Source organism: Cyprinodon tularosa, unplaced genomic scaffold, assembly GCF_016077235.1.
Source record: "Cyprinodon tularosa strain WSP-4 unplaced genomic scaffold, ASM1607723v1 ctg84, whole genome shotgun sequence".
In the NCBI taxonomy this organism is placed as follows: domain Eukaryota; kingdom Metazoa; phylum Chordata; class Actinopteri; order Cyprinodontiformes; family Cyprinodontidae; genus Cyprinodon; species Cyprinodon tularosa.
The window spans coordinates 2,084,459-2,104,977 of record NW_024039607.1 but is presented as its reverse complement, the minus strand read 5'-3'; the positions used below and the strand labels follow the sequence as shown (position 1 = coordinate 2,104,977).

The 20,519-nt window shown below is 35.5% G+C and overlaps 1 protein-coding gene across 4 annotated transcripts; it reads left to right on the top strand.

The window, feature by feature from the left end:
- The first annotated feature begins 3,795 nt into the window (after window positions 1-3,795).
- On the top strand, window positions 3,796-20,519 carry LOC119774936 (catechol O-methyltransferase domain-containing protein 1-like). 4 transcript variants are annotated; one of them, XM_038272716.1, is made up of 7 exons: window positions 3,796-3,835; window positions 11,829-11,953; window positions 12,045-12,150; window positions 15,231-15,349; window positions 17,845-17,899; window positions 19,866-19,999; window positions 20,080-20,519. In XM_038272716.1, the coding sequence occupies exons 1-7, from the start codon at window positions 3,811-3,813 to the stop codon at window positions 20,230-20,232; spliced, it is 717 nt and encodes a 238-aa protein (XP_038128644.1). In that variant the 5' UTR covers window positions 3,796-3,810; the 3' UTR covers window positions 20,233-20,519. The 4 variants fall into 4 exon arrangements, with proteins under 4 accessions (XP_038128644.1, XP_038128645.1, XP_038128643.1 ...); XM_038272717.1 differs by lacking the exon at window positions 3,796-3,835 and adding an exon at window positions 6,632-6,755; XM_038272715.1 differs by lacking the exon at window positions 3,796-3,835 and adding an exon at window positions 6,889-7,075.

Here is a 20,519-nt window from a genome sequence, read left to right as displayed (position 1 = left end):
AACTTATTTTTCCAAAGGACAGAATCATTAATTTGTACGGAAGAGGATTAGGGCCACTGAAAAAATAAAAAAGGTTAACTGATTTTTAAATTTTATTTCAGTTTAATATGACAAAAAAGTCAAAATTCTGACTTTAATTTCAGAATTCTGACTTTTTTTTCTCTGAATTCTGACTTTAATCTCAGAATTCTGACTTTAATCTCAAAATTCTGACTGAATTCTGACAGCTAGCATACTTTATTAGCATCAAGCCATGTCTGTTTTAATGACTAAACTAGCTTTCTTGTTTTAATCACCTTCTGCTCTTCCATTGATGAAATAGCATCACCGGGGACCCCTCGGGTACGTAAAAAGTCGCCTAATTCCATCATTTTCTACTAATGTGTTACTGGCCCTCCCAAACAACTCACATCTTTGTCAGTGAAGCTGAGTGCTCCCACATCTCTTCCTTTATTAGCTGCCATCCACATTAAGATCCAAAATTCAGAGATTAAAGTCAGAATTCTGAGAAAAAAGTCAGAAGTCTGACTTTTTCCCCATATTAAACTGAAATAATATTTTTTTTTTTAACCAGTTCACTTTTTTGTTTTGTTTTTTCAGTGGCCCTAATCCTCTTCCATAATGTAGCACGGCTAGCTGCTAAAGTTTGTTTGGAAATACCCATTAAAAAAATCCCATAGACAACTGAAGGAGAAGCATTTAGAGAGATGATGATTGCTCCTATTGTACAGTTATAATTATGAGGATCATTATTCAGTGTGGCTGATTTATAATACAAGATCAATTCTGACTTTAGTTTTACAATATTAGCACACTATTAAACTCCCAGCATATAGTGTAAAGTTTTGACAGCAAAAACATCTGCAGTGCAAAGGAACTATAACCCATGGTGCTTTGCATTAAAGGTGTCCAACTTCAGCATTACTAAGTCTTTAAAAAGAGCTGGTTGCAGCTGTATAAATGAAACTTTTTTTCATTTTATTTACAAAGAGCAAAATGGTCTGGTAGATCAGGCAGATCGACGCATGAGAGCTAGTCCTTCTTCATGCAACATTAAAGTCCTTCACCATTAGATTTTGGAAAACAGAGAATTCAAGGCCATGAATGAAACCTAGGAGCCAAATATGTATATGCTTGTAGTCAGTGCAGAGGAAAATAGAAACAAAATGCATCACAGTTGTGGTCAAAAACAATCGCAATGTTTTACTTTTGTGATTATAAAACTTCATGTTCAATCCACATTTAGTAGCACTGAAAATATTTTTTAAGATAGCCAATAAGTAAAAAGCCTACTTTGCAGGGTCATGTTTGATGGGTGTGGTTATCAAAACTGAAAAAAGGAAAATTTTTGTATAACTGCGATGCAGTTACTTAAACAGCATTTAACTACAGACCAAAATAAACTGGTTCAAGGACATTGCAAACATGACAACATAACAAAAAAGCATTGTGTCTTTCTTTTTAAATAGGAAATTTCAATAAGGGAACAACATAATTACATAAACCGAGTCAAATGCATTTCTATTAATTCAGCTCAACACATTTTTTGATATTTAATAGCATATAAAATAAAATACAGTTTGTATTTTTGAAAGAAAGTAGGGCAGAGGCTTAAATGGAATGATAACTAGGACTGCTGTTTCTTTAATTTCCTAGTGATATGTGCTCAAATCACTGATAGCCAAATACAATTTTTAAGCACTTTTCAGCTTGTCAGGATGATGTAGTGCCAGAAACAAGAAGTATATTTGGTCTGAAGAGGCCTGTCATATCAGACTGTCAGGCAGCACTTTTTGATGTGGCTGTATCACTCGCTCATATATCAGTCAAAATGAGAGACTGCTGCAAAAGTCAAACTCCAGGGCTGAGACACGAGGCATACATGACATTTTATCATCTGGCAGGAAGAAAAAACTCGGTGGCAGGGTTTGTGGGGGTATGTTGCTCTGTAATAACAAAGGGTAAAGATGAGGACAGTTAATAAAGCTTGTCACTGGAATCCTGAGGAGCTGTCTAATGCCAACCAGAAAGAGATCCATAGAGTTTCTATAGTATATGACAAGGAGAATATTGCCTCATCAAACGCATGAGGCATAGAAAATGTGCTGTTGCAACAATATTTTTTATATGTTTAAGTTAGGAACATTTTTTTTTTTATCTTCAGCTTGAAATATTTGATGTTGCTAAATTAAAACTACAACCATCACTGGCATTTCATGCAATAGACATACATAGAGTAGTAAATATATATCTGAAGTGCAATTAAAATGATTTTAACTGGTTTTTATTAATAAATAAATTAATAGGTGTATGTGAGAGATTCAGCTGATAGAAAACCTATTAGTTGTTCCCTACACAAATCTAAATTTTGTGGAAGAGAAGAAGAAGAATATTGGCAGTTTGCCACAAGCCATTTAGGGAACACACCCAACATGTGGGAGAAAACTCCCTTTTTGCTTAACTTGCAAAGCATCATGGTCCTGATATCTTTAACGATTCCATATAAGAGGCTCTTATTTGCACATGCAATTGGGAGACAGAGTGAAAATCTGTGGGAACATGCAGCCATCAGGAGGAAGCCCCCAATACTAACTACTAGGCCAGATACAGTCAATTTCAGTCGCTATCAATTTCAGCAAAGATAGACTTTTATCTCAGAACAGGAAACCATTGTGTGTTTGTATTGAAATGAAAAATTTGTAAATTTTTTGTCCATTTTCATATTTTTTTCTGTTTTGTGATTCCTTAAATTAACAAGGAACCCTAGACAGTGAGAGGGGTGAGTCAGACTTTAAAAGAAAAGGCATTCTCCTTTTGATTTATATTATGCATTCATGAATGTGGTGCCCTTTGCATAAGAGAATGATAAAATGGTTCAAATGAAACACTTGTAATCTCTCCAGACATCTGAAAAGCAGCTCCTTGTAGACTAACAACCAAACTATATATTTTATTTCTAAAGAGAACACTGCCCCTTTGTGCATCAACCCTGCGGTTACAAGTGTAGGGAATAAAACTTTAATAAAATACCGCACAACCTAAGAATCCTAAGCAATAGAATACTGTAAAACTATAATCTGCCTTAAAAGAAAAAAAAAACAATGATGAGGTGCACATGTTGGGTTTCTTTTCCCATCTTTTTTAACCCTTTAAAAGCTTGCATATGTAAACTAAAGTTCTGCATGCCATGAGCGAATTTGTGCCCAAAATTGGCCAATAAAGCGGATTCCAATAATAAAAATATTTATCATTCAATATAGCCATATATGGCTAATTAATTGCATCCTTTATTTCAGTCAGTCTTAATAATTCTTACCAAAAATAATATGTACTTCTTTTCAGTTTCAAAATGTATGAAAAATCTTCATGGATGGGTAATCTCTGTTTGTCGGGGAGCATTTACTGAATACATAAAAGAGAAGGAAGATCTTGACAAATCATATAATTTTTCACATAATTACAGTTTCAAAACTTTAGTTTGAATTATCATTTTGGATTTAGTCAATTGTCATACTTGTAAATAATCACAACTTTAAGTTTGAAAGATTAAGTAGATAAAGAAGCAAAAATATAACATAAGGACACAAATATGTAAAAGTTGATATCAAAATTGCAAACTAATGTTTTGAATATGTATCATTGCTACTAAGAAATGCTGTAATTCCTGACTTAAAAAAAAAAAAAAAAAAAAAAAAGCAAGCAAAGAGTCAGTTTCCATAATAAGACAGAAGGGGGCAGTAGAGCTCTGGAAGATATATGTCCACTTTCATGGGATGATCACATTTTGTTGTTTCCACTCCTCGTGTCTTAATGAAGAAGGTTTCTGGTCTTAGTGGTGAGAATTACTTAATATTTTATATTTGTAAAAAGTGGTTTACAAAGTTTGCAAAAAAATATCCGTTACGTATTATTGTTTTTTTTTTTTTCCTCCTTACTTTCAGAACTTTTATTTCGCTATTTTTAGGAAGTAAATCACATCATCTAGATTTTATGTATTGCTTTTATTTTATTTCCCATTGTATGACGTTTCATTGCTCGCACCTGCTCTCAATTACCAATGATATCTGCCACTATTTTAACTTCTCTCGGATTTTAAACCTGCGTTTGCCATTCCTGACAATTCAATCCGTTTTTTTTTTTTTTTTTTTACTGTTTTTATGTTTTGAAGAGCCAGTTTAACTTGTTCATCCTTGACAGTTAAATAATTACCGTAACTCACCTTTGTTGCCTCCTTGCTCAGCATTTCCAACGCTGGAAGGGAAGCTTGTACTTCAGCTCCCCCGTGTGGTGACTAAAGGCTATAGCACCTCAATCCAACATGACAGCAGCAACATTTAGTTCCCCAGGGCAGATCTTATCTTTACAAAGATGCTGCAAGGTGTGGCACTATGTGTAGAGGAATTAGTATTTTTAAAAGAGCTTAAATTTAATCTTGACCTCATGTTTGTGCACATTATTGAAGGATATTTCCGAATTGTTCTACAGAGCTCTTATTCAAATTTTAGGGGGAAAAAATTACATTTTAACTAGGACTGAAACAATTAATCATCAACTAATTTAGTTACTGATTAATCTTTAACTGGAATATAGAGACTTCAAAAAATTGCTTTAGCTGACAGCGACCTACTTAGATCAGAAACTGTACCAACATTGTAAAAAATATAAATTTTTTGCATTTAATATTAAAAATACTTTCTCATCTCTCAGTATGCTCTATCCAGGAAAAAATTGGTTTCACTTGGTTTAATTCTGTAAAAAATCTTCTTAAAGGAACCTTTTGATGTCCAATTATTAATCGATTAATCTAAATATAATCAAAAAAAAAAATAATCGATAGAACAATCGCTTAGCAAAATTATTGTTAGTTGCACCCCTACTTTCAACAAATAACAGTTTCATAAAAATCTAATTGAGGCGTAAGATTTAAAAACGTTTTTTGTTGTAGTTCTTTTGCTTTTCTTTATATAAATTTAATTTATATAGCGCCAATTCACAACACATGTCATCTCAAGGCCCTTTACAGTTCACCAGATCATACAGTCAAATTGATTCAGTTTTCTATTTAAGAAAAACCAGTTGATTGCATCAACTCATTGACTCAAATGCAATCCCTCACACTAAGCATGCTTTTAGCGACAGTGGAGAGGAAAAACTCCCTTTTAACAAGAAACCTCCAGCAGAACCAGGCTCAGTGTGAGCGGCCATCTGCTGAGGCCGACTGGGGTTCAAGGAGACAGAAGCAGAGATTCAAAAAGCAACTGTAAAAGGCGGCCCCGTCCAGGAAACACACAGCCAGGCAGACGAGCTCTGAGCTAACTCCCATGTCAGAGGATGAAGAAAGCACATCCAGCCAGTCACAGTCAGCCAGAAACAGGACTACACTGAAAAACAGGTAGATATCGAACATCTACTGTATATACAAAGGTGTTGATGGCAGCAGAACAGCTAATATTTCTCTCCAGGATGATGTCACAGCCAAACAGGAACAGATGAGGTGAAGCTACTATGAGTGTAAGGTTAAAGATTGAACAAAAAGATTCTGCAGTGGAAGAATGGAGATAGAGTGAAACAAAATAATGAAATAGGAGTTTCTATGTCCTCCAGCAGTGTAAGCCTATAGCAGCATAACTACAGAGATAGCCCAGGATAACCTGTGCCACTCTAACTATAAGCTTTCTCAAAAAAGAAAGTTTTAGGCCTACGCTTAAAAGTAGACAGAATGTCTGCCTCATGGACTAAAACTGGTAGTTGGTAGAGAGGAGCCTGATACTGTAACTGACAGATCTGCCTCCTATTCTACTTTTAGAAATTCTAGGAACCACTAGTAAACCTGCAGATTTAGAGGAAATTGCCCTGTTATATTCCTTATGTGAGATACATTTAAGTTATAATGATTGTGGCTAATGAAATCAAACATAAATGTAACAGGGCTAATCTGTAGGATTATTGTGAAGTAAATTCAGGATTGAGATTGATGTGAGAAAATTCATACACACTAAAAAAAAAATGCAACCGTTTTTGGCATTTTGGCATATTTAGTTACTTTAACACAATTGTTTCATGTTAGCAGGGTAGCACATAAAACTATTGTGTTAAAGTAACTAAAAATGATAAAGTAAATAGCAAAAGCGGTTACATTATTTTTTCAGTGCATTTGGGGAAGATGTACAAGGCAGGAACTGCAGCTGGAGGCAGAGTTTAAGAAGTCTCCTGAATAAATGTTTCTGGAACACCTGCTGGTGCTTTTTGCAGCTTATTTGAAAACCAAGATCCCAGAGTCTGAAGGAAAAGGAGGGAAGGAAAAACAGAATCCATGTTTCAGTGTGACGATTCCACTGGAATTATTGGGGGATCTGTATTATCTGCTTTTTTTATATCAAATATGATACAGTCCAAAGTCAGTGCAGGTTGAAATTGAAGAGTAGGCTACTAATGATAATTAGTACCAAAACGTTACTGTCCTTAAATATAATTTATTTTATTCCCTGTTCTTAATGTGCTGAGCTCTGATTATCCAGACTTTAGTAAAATCTCAAATTAACTCAGACATTATCAATAAAAATGGGGTCGATGATTTGCACAAAGCTTGGTGATGGTCTGATGCGGGGCGTTTTGGATTTAGTCCTATCATAAAAGCTCCAGTGAATCACATGATTCCCATTGTGCACACATGACTGGTCTGGTTATCAGGGTTCATTTCAGCAGGAGTCTCTTCTATAGCTGTCTGTAATCCAGGGGCCGCGCCTTTAAAAGTGGTGAGTATCATTTTTCGTTAAAGGACAGCATTTTACGCTCCATCTAATGCCTTGTTCATTTGATTGCATGTGACTTTTAATAATGTTCTTGCGCGTTATTTCCCATTAGAATAAAGGTTAACGCTCCCTGTGCGCGTGCTCTTTTCCTGCCGGTTTTACGGTAGCGCGCCGAGGCAACGCGGAAGGAGGCTGCGCTGCTCTGCTGCTTAATGCTGCGTGGATATTATCGCTCCCTGCTATGTCTTATCGCAACGTTTCCAGAGAGGCTCTGGTTGGATCTCTCGCACTCGGGGTTGTTTTTGTGGCAGGATATGTCTTCGGTAAGCTCAAAGGAGATCAACTCTTTCAAACGATCGCTTTATAAAGTCTTGAGATTTTCAAGGATTCAAAGGTAACCTTCCAGGAACAGGTGTGGGAGGGGGGGTTACTTTTCCAGGAAATAATGATTTCTGTAGGGAGTTTGTTTTTCTCTTATTTCTACCGATAACCGATGTTTTACATTTTTCAGTCATATCAGGTATAAGTGTCCATAAAGCCATCTTTATTTTTTTATTGTTTTTTTTTTTTCACAAACCAAAATACTCCCTGTAAATGCCCCATACATGTAATAACTGGTTAATAACGCAGGCCAGAGCAGGACTTAAAATTTCAAACTTCATTTTGTATTCTGCTTGTATCTCTGACACTAATATTAGTTTGATCTGAAGCAGTTCAGTGCAATAAAGACAGAAGGAATATTCCTTTAGGCAGCCATTATTTATTTACAATTTGGAGTGCATGAAGTTTCTTCATGGGTGGACATATGCATCAGCTCTCATAGGGGAATAAGCAGCCTATTATGGAAAGAGTTTGATTGGAAAGGGAAGATCAGATACTTTAATACTCCCTTTATTATTTCCTCATGTTTAAAAAAATCCCAGTGTAGTATTATGCTGGCGAAACCACACACATTTGTTGGGCTTGTCCAGTAATACAAGGTTTTTGGGAAAATATTAAAAAGGAAATGGAGGGAATATTGAAAGTAAATATGACTCCTGAACCTGTGGTATTTTTATTGGGAGTCAGCCATGTTTACTATGCACTAGATCCGCGGTTCTCAAAGTGTGTGGCGCGACCCACTGGTGGGGAATTGAGACGTGACAGGTGGGGCGCGCCAAGTTCCGGTGTGTGTGTGTGTGTGTGTGTGTGTGTGTGTGTGTGTGTGTGTGTGTGTGTGTGTGTGTGTGTGTGTGTGTGTGTGTGTGTGTGTGTGTGTGACTATAAATGTAGAATGTGTGAGAGCAAACTGTCCTTATAGCTGTATGTTGCCGCTTTTTAGACCAATCAAACCCACAAAGTAATCATTACTAGCCTACATGCAGTCTAATTAAAAGAACATTAGATATGAGAAAAATTTCACCTGGAACTGAAGTGCCAAAATAATGATTGACGTGACGTCGGCATATTATTTGTAACAGAATAAACTTTCGCGCCCCAGTGTTGCCAACTCAGCGACTTTGTCGCTATATTTCAGACCCCTCCAGCGACTCTTTTTCAAAAAAACAAATCTAGCGCCTTTTGGAGACTCTTACGTGAAAGCACGTATCGTTCCTTTTCTTGTCCTCCAGCGGCAGGTGCTGCCGTGGGGCGCCTCCCCCGTCCCAACCCCGTTCTCCCCCGCTATTGCAGGAGTCCCTATCAGCGCTGCAGTCAGAGCAGAGACACAGCATGTTTAACTTTTGCGTCCAGACTGCAAATAAAGCGCACATGCGCCGGGATTGACGGCGCAGGTTGATCATAAATAACTGAATTTGAAATATTTTATCTTAAATAAATAACGGCGTTTGATTCACACAGCCACATGTTCATGTTTCTGGTTAGGAGTGGAGAGCGAGTATCCACTCATCGGGCAGAGAGCTGTGTGCATTCTTCTTCCCTTTGCCACATCATATCTCTGTGAGATGGGCTTTTCAGCTGCTGCTTCAATGAAAACAAAATACAGATCTCAGCTGAACATTGAGCATGACTTGAGAGTGGCAGTATCAAGCCTGCAACCCCGTTTTGAGAAACTGCAATGCAAAACAGGCTCATTGCAGCCACTAATGCAGGGATAAATAGACCTGTCTTGCCAGATGGATTTCACTTCTTTTCTTTTATTAACAGATTGCAGAGTGGCACTTTAATTTTTTCTATCTTTGAGCTTGATACAAATTTTGACACAGCTGCATTTTTATTTTCTTTATTTTTGAGCTTGCTGTTATTTGATGTAGATTTGTATTTAGATACTACTTGTTACTTCAATAAAATTGGAACATTTTAAGATTGTTGAATATTTCATTAGCATTGTGTTGGGGCGATGGGGACAGGCGGGGCTTGAAAATTCCCCCTTGTCCAAAGTGGGGAATGACAGAAAAAGTTTGAGAACCACTGCACTAGATGATGTAAAACCACCAACTATAAGTGAATGGGTCCAGAGATTTAAGCATGTTTATACAATGGGGAGAATGACTGCAAGCCTGCAGCTAACTATGCACACTTTTGTACAAAGATGGACTTGTATTTCAGAATACCTGGGTGTCCGATGCAGGGGATGATGGGATGAGTGTGGAATTCATCTATGGGAAAGGGTCCTGTTTGGTCACAGATTACAGGTTGTGGATGTCATCTGCTCTGCCTGCTCTCATGATTGTGAAGATTTTTGGTATTTTGTGTTTGTCGTGATATTTACTACTTGAGTTTGTGTCAGGAGATGTTATGTAAAATTACTTAAATGGTTAAATAAAAAGTTCTAAAAAAAAATATTTGGAGTACATGCCTTTGGGTTAAAGCTCTTCAGGGAAATTTTAGTGGTAAAGTATGGTTTTTAGCTATCCAATGAAGCAGCTGTCTACCTCCTTGATAGTATATATCAGAACCATGGTGGTGTTTATTGTTAAAGGGTTGCTTTTATACCAATTATAAATGAAGAACAAATAATGATATTATTTTATAATTAAATTATTATGTATATTAGTCACAGTGGGGGGAAATGGATAGTAAGCCACTCATTGTAAGTTTTACTTAATGAGAGAGCTCTGTGATTTCTATCAAAGCTACTCTTAATCTATGAGAGAAAAATTGGAAAAAAGTACAGGAAATAACATTGTTGGGTTTTCAAAGTATCAATTTGTAAAATATGGTGGAAAATATGTGAGGTGTGAAAACTGCATGAAGCAGGTCCCCCTGTGTAAAGTTTGCTCCATGCAGCTTAATCATCAGGCCCCTCTGTGTATTTCTGGTTCATAAAATCTGTGGCCCCAGATTGATGGAGATTATCAATGGTCTTTATGTCTTCCAGTTGCTCTCACAGTTGATTTCTTCTCAACAAACACAAAACAACTGCAAAACATTGAAATTTAAATAAGCATTTATTTATTAAAATTAGTTCCTTTTTTTTCTTCAATTGAAGGGTAAGTGATACACTTTGCCAATGCAACAAGACAATTTACATTTAAATTAAAACAATTGCATTGTCTTATTTCAAGTGCATATTTTCTAATTAAGAGTAAAAAAATCTCATTCCATTGGCAAGTCATCTTATTTACCTACTCAGATTAAGGAAACATACACTTAATTTAAGACATTTTTACTTATTTCTAGATCATTATTGCAGTGCATGCTGCCTATTGGCTTCTTCCTGTTGTCCTTCGACAGCTCTGTTATTGGCTTTAATTGTGTGTGAAGTGGAACTGTTTCAGGCTGTGAACAGGTGCCTTTTAATACAGATAACAAGTTCAAATAGGTGGTTTTAATAGAGACGAGTTTAAACAGGTGCTTTTTGTACAGATAACGAGTTCAAACAGGTGCTTTCAATACAAGTAACAAGTGGAAGAGGAGGAGCTTCTTAAAGAAGAAGCTACAAGTCTGTGAGGGGCAACATCTCGATGTTTGTGGGCAAACAAATACCTATTTTTCACTATAATTCCCAAATAAATTCTTACCAATTTCCTGATATATATTTTTTTTCTCTCCTAGTTTGTTCCTATGATGAAATTAAACCTTTCTAAGTAGGAGTTCAAAAAAAAAGTAAAGAAAGAACAATCCACTGGACTTTGTTTGCAAGTTTTAAGACGTTTCGCTTCCCATCCAGGAAGCTTTTTCAGTTCAAAATTTCAGATATAGCGTTGAGATCGAGGTTTTATACAGTAGCCAATCAAAAGTCTTTCTAAGTAGGAGAACTTACACAAGCAGTGGCTGACTAATATTTTTTTCCCCCACACATTACTTTGATTGAAAACCAAACTGTTTATTTACCCTGCATTTAGAATTGTCCACCTTAAACGGATTTATATCAATACCAGCTGTCTTTGTTTCATACCTTTTTAAGGAAACATCTTTTAATATGTTTATAACATAATCCAGACATGGTGGATTTCTTATTGGCACTTACTTCTGGCCTGATTTAAAGTAAAAAATCTATAGGTTACAACTTAGATTGGCCTTAGAAAATATAGAAAGAAAAGATTTTGAATCTTATTTTGGTGTAATTAAAATTTTTACATGATTCATTTTTGTCTTTATTAAAGTTCTTGTGTTCTTACAAATGTATCAACTTTAATTTTGATCAAATATCGTTATTTTATGCTTATTGGATGTTTTTTTATTAGAGGGATAAAGCTGTAATTACTCAGCTTGTATTTTTCCATTCCAACTGAACCTTAGAGCAAAGGATGTGACCACTGTAAATAGATTGGAAAGACAGATCTATACAAACAAATGATGCACTTAGTAAACCTAAACTATTTGGTGAAGATTAAATTATATGCCAGTATATACCATTAAATGAGGATTATTGCATATAGTCCATTTGGTCTTATATCTTTCTGGTTACATTTTATTGCATTTCCTTAAAGCTGCAACATTAAATCTTCAAACAATTTCCTTCATTTATTTTTTGTTATAGCTTTGTCTGTCGCTTCAAATACGTCAATTTCATTTTCGCTCTGAGGTCATACAGCCTGATCACATCTAAATTTAATAACAGCTCCAACATCAGACTGCAGTTGTATTAGGTCTGGACTCTCAAGATCGCTATTGTTTGATGTTTTCCCTCAGGAAAGAAGAAATCTTTCAGAATGAGCATCTCCAAAAGTCATAGCAGGGGGAAGGAAGACCCACTGATGCAGTATGTACTCAATCATTCACTGAGGGAGCATCCGGTTCTGAAAAACCTCCGTCTGGTGAGTATTGTAGGTCTGGTTCACTGCTTTGTGAGTTGTGTGGTTCCAGATATAAGGTTTAAGACAAATTTTTGGTTGCTGATTGTTTTAGAGGACGATGCAGGACACCTGGAACATCATGATGGTTGCCTGTGAGCAAGCGCAGTTCATGGCCAACCTGGCAAAACTAATTCAAGCCAAGAAGGCGCTGGAAATTGGTAAGTATTCGGGGTGTCAATACTTTCCACATAGACTAATTTACATCCATGCAAAATTAAGAAATCAATCCACATCATCTTTAAGATACATCATGGCCACGGGAAGTGGGGGTGCTGCAGCACCCCCTAGTGGCTAGAGAGAGATAAAAAAAACAATTGTATTAAAAATACTTTGCACAATTTATAAATTTCTTATGAATATTTTGGGAATATAAAATAAAAATTAAAAATAAAAATTTGTAATTTTTATTTTTTTACTATAACGTGTATTTGGATTTTATCTTCATTATTCTTAAGCCTAATCAAATATTTAGCTTACTTGGTGCTAGCTAAATATTTAGCTAGCTCCAAATTAGTTAAATAAATATTAAATCTGTAGCCAAATATTTATTTAACAGACTAAATGTTTAGTTTGGAGCTAAGTATTTCTTTAAAAAAACTAAATATTTATTTAACAAACTAAATGTTTAATTTGCAATCTATTTATTTAGCTCCAAACTAAATATTTAGCTCCACGATGAATATTTAGTTAGGAGCTAAATATTTATTTAACAAACTAAATATTTAGCTCCAAACTAAATATTTATTTAACAAAGTAAGATTTTTATTAATGAATGAATGACATAGTGAAAAAATGACTTTCGGGGAAAAAAAAATAACTTCCTTATTTTATTAAATATTGCTCCTAAATTTTGACTGCTTAACTTTACAAACGGCATCCGATATTGAAGTGTTCAATAACGCTTAAATAGTATAATAAAGTAATTATTTTCTTGTGGTTTGCGTAAAAGGATTTTAAAGCTAAAAGTCATGTGTTGCATAAACACAGGGACTCAGGTTCATGCCAGCTGACCAAATGTACGTTGTTATAGTGTTATTGTGAGTAATAAATAGTAATGGTATATAGCGCATATATATTCACAATGAGAACTGATGATGTCTGGTTGCGTTCACTGAAGTGTTTATGAAAATAAAGAAGTGAATCTCAATCTATTGTATTTCAAATTGACCTAAAGGCTCATAGGTGTTCTCTCTGAAAAACAAAAAGATTTCACAGCACCCCCTGTTCAAAATTACTTCCAGCAGCCCTTTGTTTTTTAATTTACAAGGCATGATGGCATTGATTTAAACTCTTGATGCCTTGAAGAGCAAAGAAATAAAAAAAAATGGCAAATTGTATTTGTGCTTTTGTACGGAGCCCCTCTGATGACATGGTCAAAAAAAAGTTTTTAATTGTGGCCACGGAGTAGTATGTCGTGCGCATGACATACTACTTCGTGGCCACGCAATAAGTTTAACGTGCGCACAAAATACTTATTAATAATATTAATATCATTCCTGGACAACTGGGTAAGCAAATCGAGCGCACCTTAGACCTTAGAGAAGGCGCGCTCGATTTGCTTACCCAGTTGTCCAGGAATGATTAATATTAATATTATTAATAAGTATTTCGTGCACACGTTAAAGTTATTGCGTGGCCACGAAGTAGTATTTCGTGCGCACGTTAAACTACTTTGTGGCCACAATTAAAAATGTTTTTTGACCATGTCATCAGAGGGGCTCCGTACTTTTGTGAGTTATCAATGCAAATAGTTGCATTAGATGTGCAGAATATAGCGCATCGTATCGATCACAGCCTGGACACGAAAATCCTATTGCGACAGACTTTATGATATCAGCCAAACAATTTAACTCAATTTGCCTTGATGACAAAAAATCTGCTTAAAAAAAACCATGTATTGTTTTCATTTCATCATTTTTCCCCAATTTTTAAAGGATTAAAATGTAAGAAAAACCATTTGGATGACCACACTAAATCTTTACAAAGGGTGTCAGTGTAAAGGGGAGATAGATATAGATCAGTCATTTATATGCAGATTTTTATATATAGTAGGGCTAAAACAATTATCGATTATTGAAATAATTGTCAATTAATTTAGTAATTAATTAATCGTTAACTGGAGTATAGAGACTGTAAAACATGCCTTTATCTGACAGAACAACCCACTTAGAGCAGTAATTATATCAAAATTGTAAAACAATTTATAAACATTTCACATTAAAAAAAAACTTCTTCATCTGTTGGCTCTATCGAGAACTCCTCAGTTTCGTAAAAAAATCCTCCTTAAGGAACCTTTGCCATCCGATAATTTTTAATCAAAAAATAATCGACAGATTAATCAATTTGCAAAATAATCGTTAGTTGCAGCCCTTGTTCATGCTGAACAGACGGTTTAATGTAACTATATTTCAAATCCTTTAAATGAATAATCAATGAATACAAAGTTATATCCAATGAATCTAAAACAATAGCCCACTCTATTCTTTATATAATCTGTTCCTTTGTCAAACTGCTCTGTGATCACAGACTGACCAGCAGGAATTTGCACATTTCAGAGGGCGATTAAAAGCCTGTTTGTATATATCTGCTGCCAATGAAATCGGCTCTCTTCAGGGGAAACTAGCTGCTGAATCTGGGTCACAGGACGAAGGGTCAGTGTCTGCTTTGGGGCGCTGCATATAAGTCTCTGTGGGTTGTTTTTTTAGGACAGCATGCATCTATATGCAGCCCCTTTACTCTGACACCACTAATTATCCAGAGCAATCAGTTGATGTCCGTCATCATTTAAATTAAATTTATGGATTAAGTCAGTATTAATGCAGCCAAACTGAGAAGATAAACAGTTTAAGGTGATGAAATGATACCTTAATATAAGAAGAACTTTTGAATCGTCTATGAATGAAAAAAAAAAAAAAAAAAGTACAGCTTCAAGTAATGAAACCAGATTTTTCAGGAGTGTCACCAGAATGATTGACAATTAGGAGGGCCACTTATTTAGATGATCAACCCGGAAATAAAAGATCGTCCTCTATACCTTTAAGAAGCACCATGTTTTACTTTACTTTACATAGAAAACCCTTGTGTTAATACACTATATGGACAATAAAATACACCGATGTTTGTCCATACAGAGTAAAGAATCTGTTTGTATTGTGAGCTGGGTACACAGTAACACCAGGAAGTTATTTCATCTCTTTTGTTGTCATATTTTGACCTAAATGTTTTGCCGTATCTACAGGAGTGTACACAGGTTACAACACGCTGAGTATGGCGCTGGCTTTGCCCGAAGACGGAGTGATTGTAGCATGTGACATCAGTGAAGAGTACACCAACATCGGTAAACCTTTCTGGAAGGAGGTACAGTGATCCTCCATTCTGATAAAAACAACTATATGTTTTTCATTTAGAAAGGTGCGGCTGCTGGAAGATAGCAAAACCAAAGTTTCCTTTTTTGTTTCTTTTCGAAAAGAAGTCAATTTAAAGCTGAAGTAAATACAGGAACTTTTTAAGCAAAACCAAATATAAGGCAATGTTTTTCAGATTAGATGAATAACTTTTGGAATATTTTTTCTGATTTCAATAAATTATGCTGAGGTTATTTCTTTTTTGTTAGTTTTCTTTACAGTAAGGAAGAAAAAAAAACAACCTAGTTAAAAATCTGTCAAATTATTATTATTTTTTTATATTTATTTGAAGAAACTTGGATGTTTGAGTTATAGCATATCCTTTGGCTTAGTAACATATTTTTATTTATTGAATAACAGGCCTTAAAGGTGAGATTCTCCCTCTATATTAAGTGCATATTTTTAAGTTTTGTTTATATTGCATTTTTGAAGTTTCAGGTTCATCTAAAGGAATGAAATTAATGATATTCAGTGATACACTTAGTGTTTTTTTTATATCTGTTGATTTTGATGATTGGGTTACAGCTAAAAAGTTTTACTTAGACCTGCTGACAGTTTTCCAGCAGGCCAACTAACACCTCCCTCTAGAAACAGAAGACACTGTGTCCAAACGTCAATTAATGGGCTTTTTTTTTTGCTGTAAACTATAATATACAGGTGCTGGTCTTAAAATTAGAATATCATGAAAAAGTAGATTGATTTCAGTAATTCCATTTAAAAGTGAAACTTGTATATTATATTCATACATTACATACAAACTCATATATTTCAGATGTTTATTTTGTTTAATTTTGATGATTACAAATGACAACAAATGAAAATCTCAAATTCATCATATCAGAAAATTAGAATTTTGTGAAAAGGTTCAAAATTGATGGCCCCTGGTGCCACACTCTAATCAGCTAATTAACTCAAACCACCTGCAAAAGCCTTTAAATGGTCTTTCAGTCTAGTTCTATAGGCTACACAATCATGGGGAAGACTGCTGACTTGACAGTTGTCCAAAAGATGACCATCGACACCTTGCACAAGGAGGGCAAGACACAAAAGGTCATCGCTAAAGAGGCTGGCTGTTCACAGAGCTCAGTGTCCAAGCACATTAATAGAGAGGCGAAGGGAAGGAAAAGATGTGGTCGAAAAAAGTGTACAAGCAAGAGAGATAACCGCACCCTGGAGAGGATTGTGAAACAAAACCCATTCAAAAATGTGGGGGAGATTCACAAAGAGTGGACTGCAGCTGGAGTGAGTGCTTCAAGAACCACCACACACAGACGTATGAAAGACATGGGTTTCTGATGTCGCATTCCTTGTGTCAAGCCACTCTTGAACCACAGACAGCGTCAGAAGCGTCTAAAGAGAAACAGGACTGGACTGCTGGTGAGTGGTCCAAAGTCATGTTCTCTGATGAAAGTAAATTTTGCATTTCCTTTGGAAATCAAGGTCCCAGAGTCTGGAGGAAAAGAAGAGAGGCACTTCATCCACGTTGCTTGAAGTCCAGTGTAAAGTTTCCACAGTCAGTGATGGTTTGGGGTGCCATGTCATCTGCTGGTGTTGGTCCATTGTGTTTTCTGAGGTCCAGGGTCAACGCAGCCACATACCAGGAAGTTTTAGAGCACTTCATGCTTCCTGCAGCTGACCAACTTTTTGGAGATGCAGATTTCATTTTCCAACAGGACTTGGCACCTGCACACAGTGCCAAAGCTACCAGTACCTGGTTGAAGGACCATGGTATCCCTGTTCTTAATTGGCCAGCAAACTCTCCTGACCTTAACCCCATAGAAAATCTATGGGGTATTGTGAAGAAGAAGATGCAATACACCAGACCCAACAATTCAGAAGAGCTAAAAGCCACTATTAGAGCAACCTGGGCTATCATAACACCTGAGCAGTGCCACAGACTGATCGACTCCATGCCACGCCGCATTGCTGCAGTAATACAGGCCAAAGGAGGCCCAACTAAATACTGAGTGCTGTACATGCTCATACTTTTCATGTTCATACTTTTCAGTTGGCCAACATTTCTATAAATCCTTTGTTTTTATTGGTCTTCAGTAATATTCTAATTTTCTGATATGATGAATTTGAGATTTTCATTTGTTGTCATTTGTAATCATCAAAATTAAACAAAATAAACATCTGAAATATATGAGTTTGTATGTAATGTATGAATATAATATACAAGTTTCACTTTTTAAATGGAATTACTGAAATCAATCTACTTTTTCATGATATTCTAATTTTATGACCAGCACCTGTAAATACAATTTAAAATGGTAATCTGTGGGAAATAATGAGTTTCCATTTTAATTGATTCACTTGGACAAATAAATTTTTCAATTAGAATCTTTTCACCCATACTTGTAAACAAAATTGTAAATAAAAAACACCCAAATTCAAAGCTTCTGATTAACTCATTTGTTGTATTTATCTTTGTCTTTTTTCTTATAGGCTGGAGTTGAGCACAAAATAGACCTGCGCATTCAACCAGCCATAAACACTCTGGGTACAGTACTTTATATATACAGTAGCTAACATTTATAAATTGGACAGTAATTGTACTTGAGATGTTACAAAAGTCACTGAAGGATTATTTTCAACTTAATTTCCACGGTACAAGAGGTCTTTACATCATTTATGGTATTTTCACTGTTATTTGTTGAAATAAGCAGAACCGTAAAGTACAACAAAGGCTTGTTTGAGTTGAGGATGAGATGAGGGCGCCCCAATAAGTAACCCATGCCTGTTTCAACTGTGTTTAAATAGAAGTTTGATGCATCTTTTATATCTTTATAAAACAAAAACTTGTTTGAAAAGGGCAGAGTTTAAAAGATCAAATAGAGCTCTAAAACCTCTTATAAGTGAAGCACTTATTCTATGTTTGACTCCTCCTTAACATGGCTACAAATGGGTTGATTCCTAAAAACAGAATAAATTTGCTCTTTATTTTTTTAGTTATCTTTAAAAAAGATGCATGTTAACTCTAAATATATGTGGTTGGCATGCCTGTTTATAACTACTACAAACATTACAGTTTCTATGATGTATCTAATAATCATTTTATTTATTAGGAGAGTATGGCATACGCTTCAGGGGGAAACCACTAATTAGTTTCCTTTAATTGACATTAGAGAACAAATTAGAGGGTGTCTTTATTGAGTTTAGGAGCAGCCTGTTAATGAGCTTTCCTGCTGCAGCCCTTTAGAGAAAAGGATCAGTCCAAATTTATTGTGCATATCATCCATCTTTGTTCTAAGGTAATGAAAGAAGTGAAAACAGTGGTTTAACCCAAAATGGCAACCTAGAGGTTTTAGCAACTCGAATCGGTATATCGACTGTCGTTTTTCTTTCATATTACTGTAAGATAAAAAGAAAACTGGATTAATTTCTCGTTTTTTCTTCATACTGGTTTTTAATTTCAGATTATACTTCTATAATAGAACACAATATGCCATTAATTGAGAGATCTTTCACCTTCTAGGGCCTCTGTCAATAAATGGTTTACACAGAACTAAACTGTTTCTGAAGTACATATAAAATGTCCCTAATAAGAGGGCTTTTCTTTAACAGTCTGTCAAACATTTCACATTTAAATTACAACCTTGAAATGTGTAGGAACTGTTCCACAAAACAATCAACGTGCAAAGGGCCTGATGACTGTACTGCACTTATTGAGGTTTGTTTTCAGATGCTTGGTGAGATTTGAGCCAAAGTCAGGAGCTCTAGCATAAAAATCAGATTCCAAATCCACTGCTATTATGGCTTCTCCATAAAGGGCCTCCATGATGCTCAGCCAACACATTCATCCCACAGTTGTGTTTTCGTTGCTCAAAGCAGTTTCTCATAATGGAGGTTGCAGGGTCTCCTTGATGCATTCAATAATAAGTTTATTAAAGCAGTCACAACCAAAAAATAACAAGCAGTTCTAGCTACTGTCTTGTACAGAAAAGGATTAGGGCCACTTAAAAAATTTAAAAAAAGTTAAGACTTTTAGATTTTATTTCAGTATAATATGAGAGAAAAAAAATTCCGAAGAGAATTCCAAATTTAATCTCAGAATTCTGACTTTTTTTTCTCAGATTTTGCCTTTTTTAGAATTCCGACTTTTTCACAATTCTGACTTTTTTCTTTAATTCCGTCTTTAATCACGGAATTTCCACTTTTATCTCGGAATTCCGACTTTCTCAAAATCCTGACATTTTTCTCAGAATTCCAAGAATCTCAGAAATGCGACTTTTTTTTCCAGAAATCTGACTTTAATCTCAGAATTCTGACTTTTTTCCCCCCATATTAAACTGAAATAAAATTTAAAAATCATTTTTTTTTTTTTCGGTGGCCCTAATCCTCTTCCGTAGTCTAGTCTTCTCTCCCAAAATCACTATGGTCTGTTACATCTGTTACATATTAAAATAAGATTTAAGCCTTCAGCTTCAAATCTAAAAAAATGTTTCCCCTTTCCATTGTTTTTACAGATGATCTTCTTTCCTCCGGTCAGGCTGAAACATTTGACTTTATCTTCATCGATGCAGACAAAGTTAACTATGACAATTACTATGAAAAATCTCTGCTCCTGTTAAGGAAAGGAGGCATCATCGCTATCGACAATGTGAGATTATGACCTGAACTTGAAAATGCAATTTTTTTTATAATATAGACCATGGATAACACATTTTTTGTGGCGTTCAGGTGCTGTGGGGCGGGAGGGTGCTGAATCCCTCTCCCAACGATGCCGACACTGTTGCCATCGACAAGCTGAACAAGAAGCTGCACAAAGATATCCGGGTCACTTTGAGCATGCTGACGGTGGGAGACGGGCTGACGCTGGCAGTCAAACTTTAAGCTTTGGTCCATATTAGTGAAAACATAACCTAAGTGTAACATCAGAGCATTTTTTTAAATAAGCCGTCATGTATAGAGGATATGAGGTGGAAGTTATACATTTTAGATTTTCCTTGGTATCAGGTGTAGTTACTGCCTAAAAACAATATTTTCACATAAGTTTTAAGACCTTAAAACTGTTGAGTTTCTTTTACTGCCTCCGGATGAACTTGACATGTGATACATTTCTTCTTCATTACACCAAGTTGCCTAAATATGTATTGTAATAAAAACTTAATGAGAAAATG

What these genes read in the sequence shown, in the direction of transcription:
- LOC119774936 (XM_038272715.1), top strand. Translation starts at nt 6,994, where the DNA reads ATGTCTTATCGCAACGTTTCCAGAGAGGCTCTGGTTGGATCTCTCGCA. An exon ending in CAAGAAGGCGCTGGAAATTG is followed by an intron (nt 12,151 to 15,230) that starts GTAAGTATTCGG and finishes CCGTATCTACAG; the next exon opens with GAGTGTACACAGGTTACAAC. An exon ending in GTAAACCTTTCTGGAAGGAG is followed by an intron (nt 15,350 to 17,844) that starts GTACAGTGATCC and finishes TTTTTCTTATAG; the next exon opens with GCTGGAGTTGAGCACAAAAT.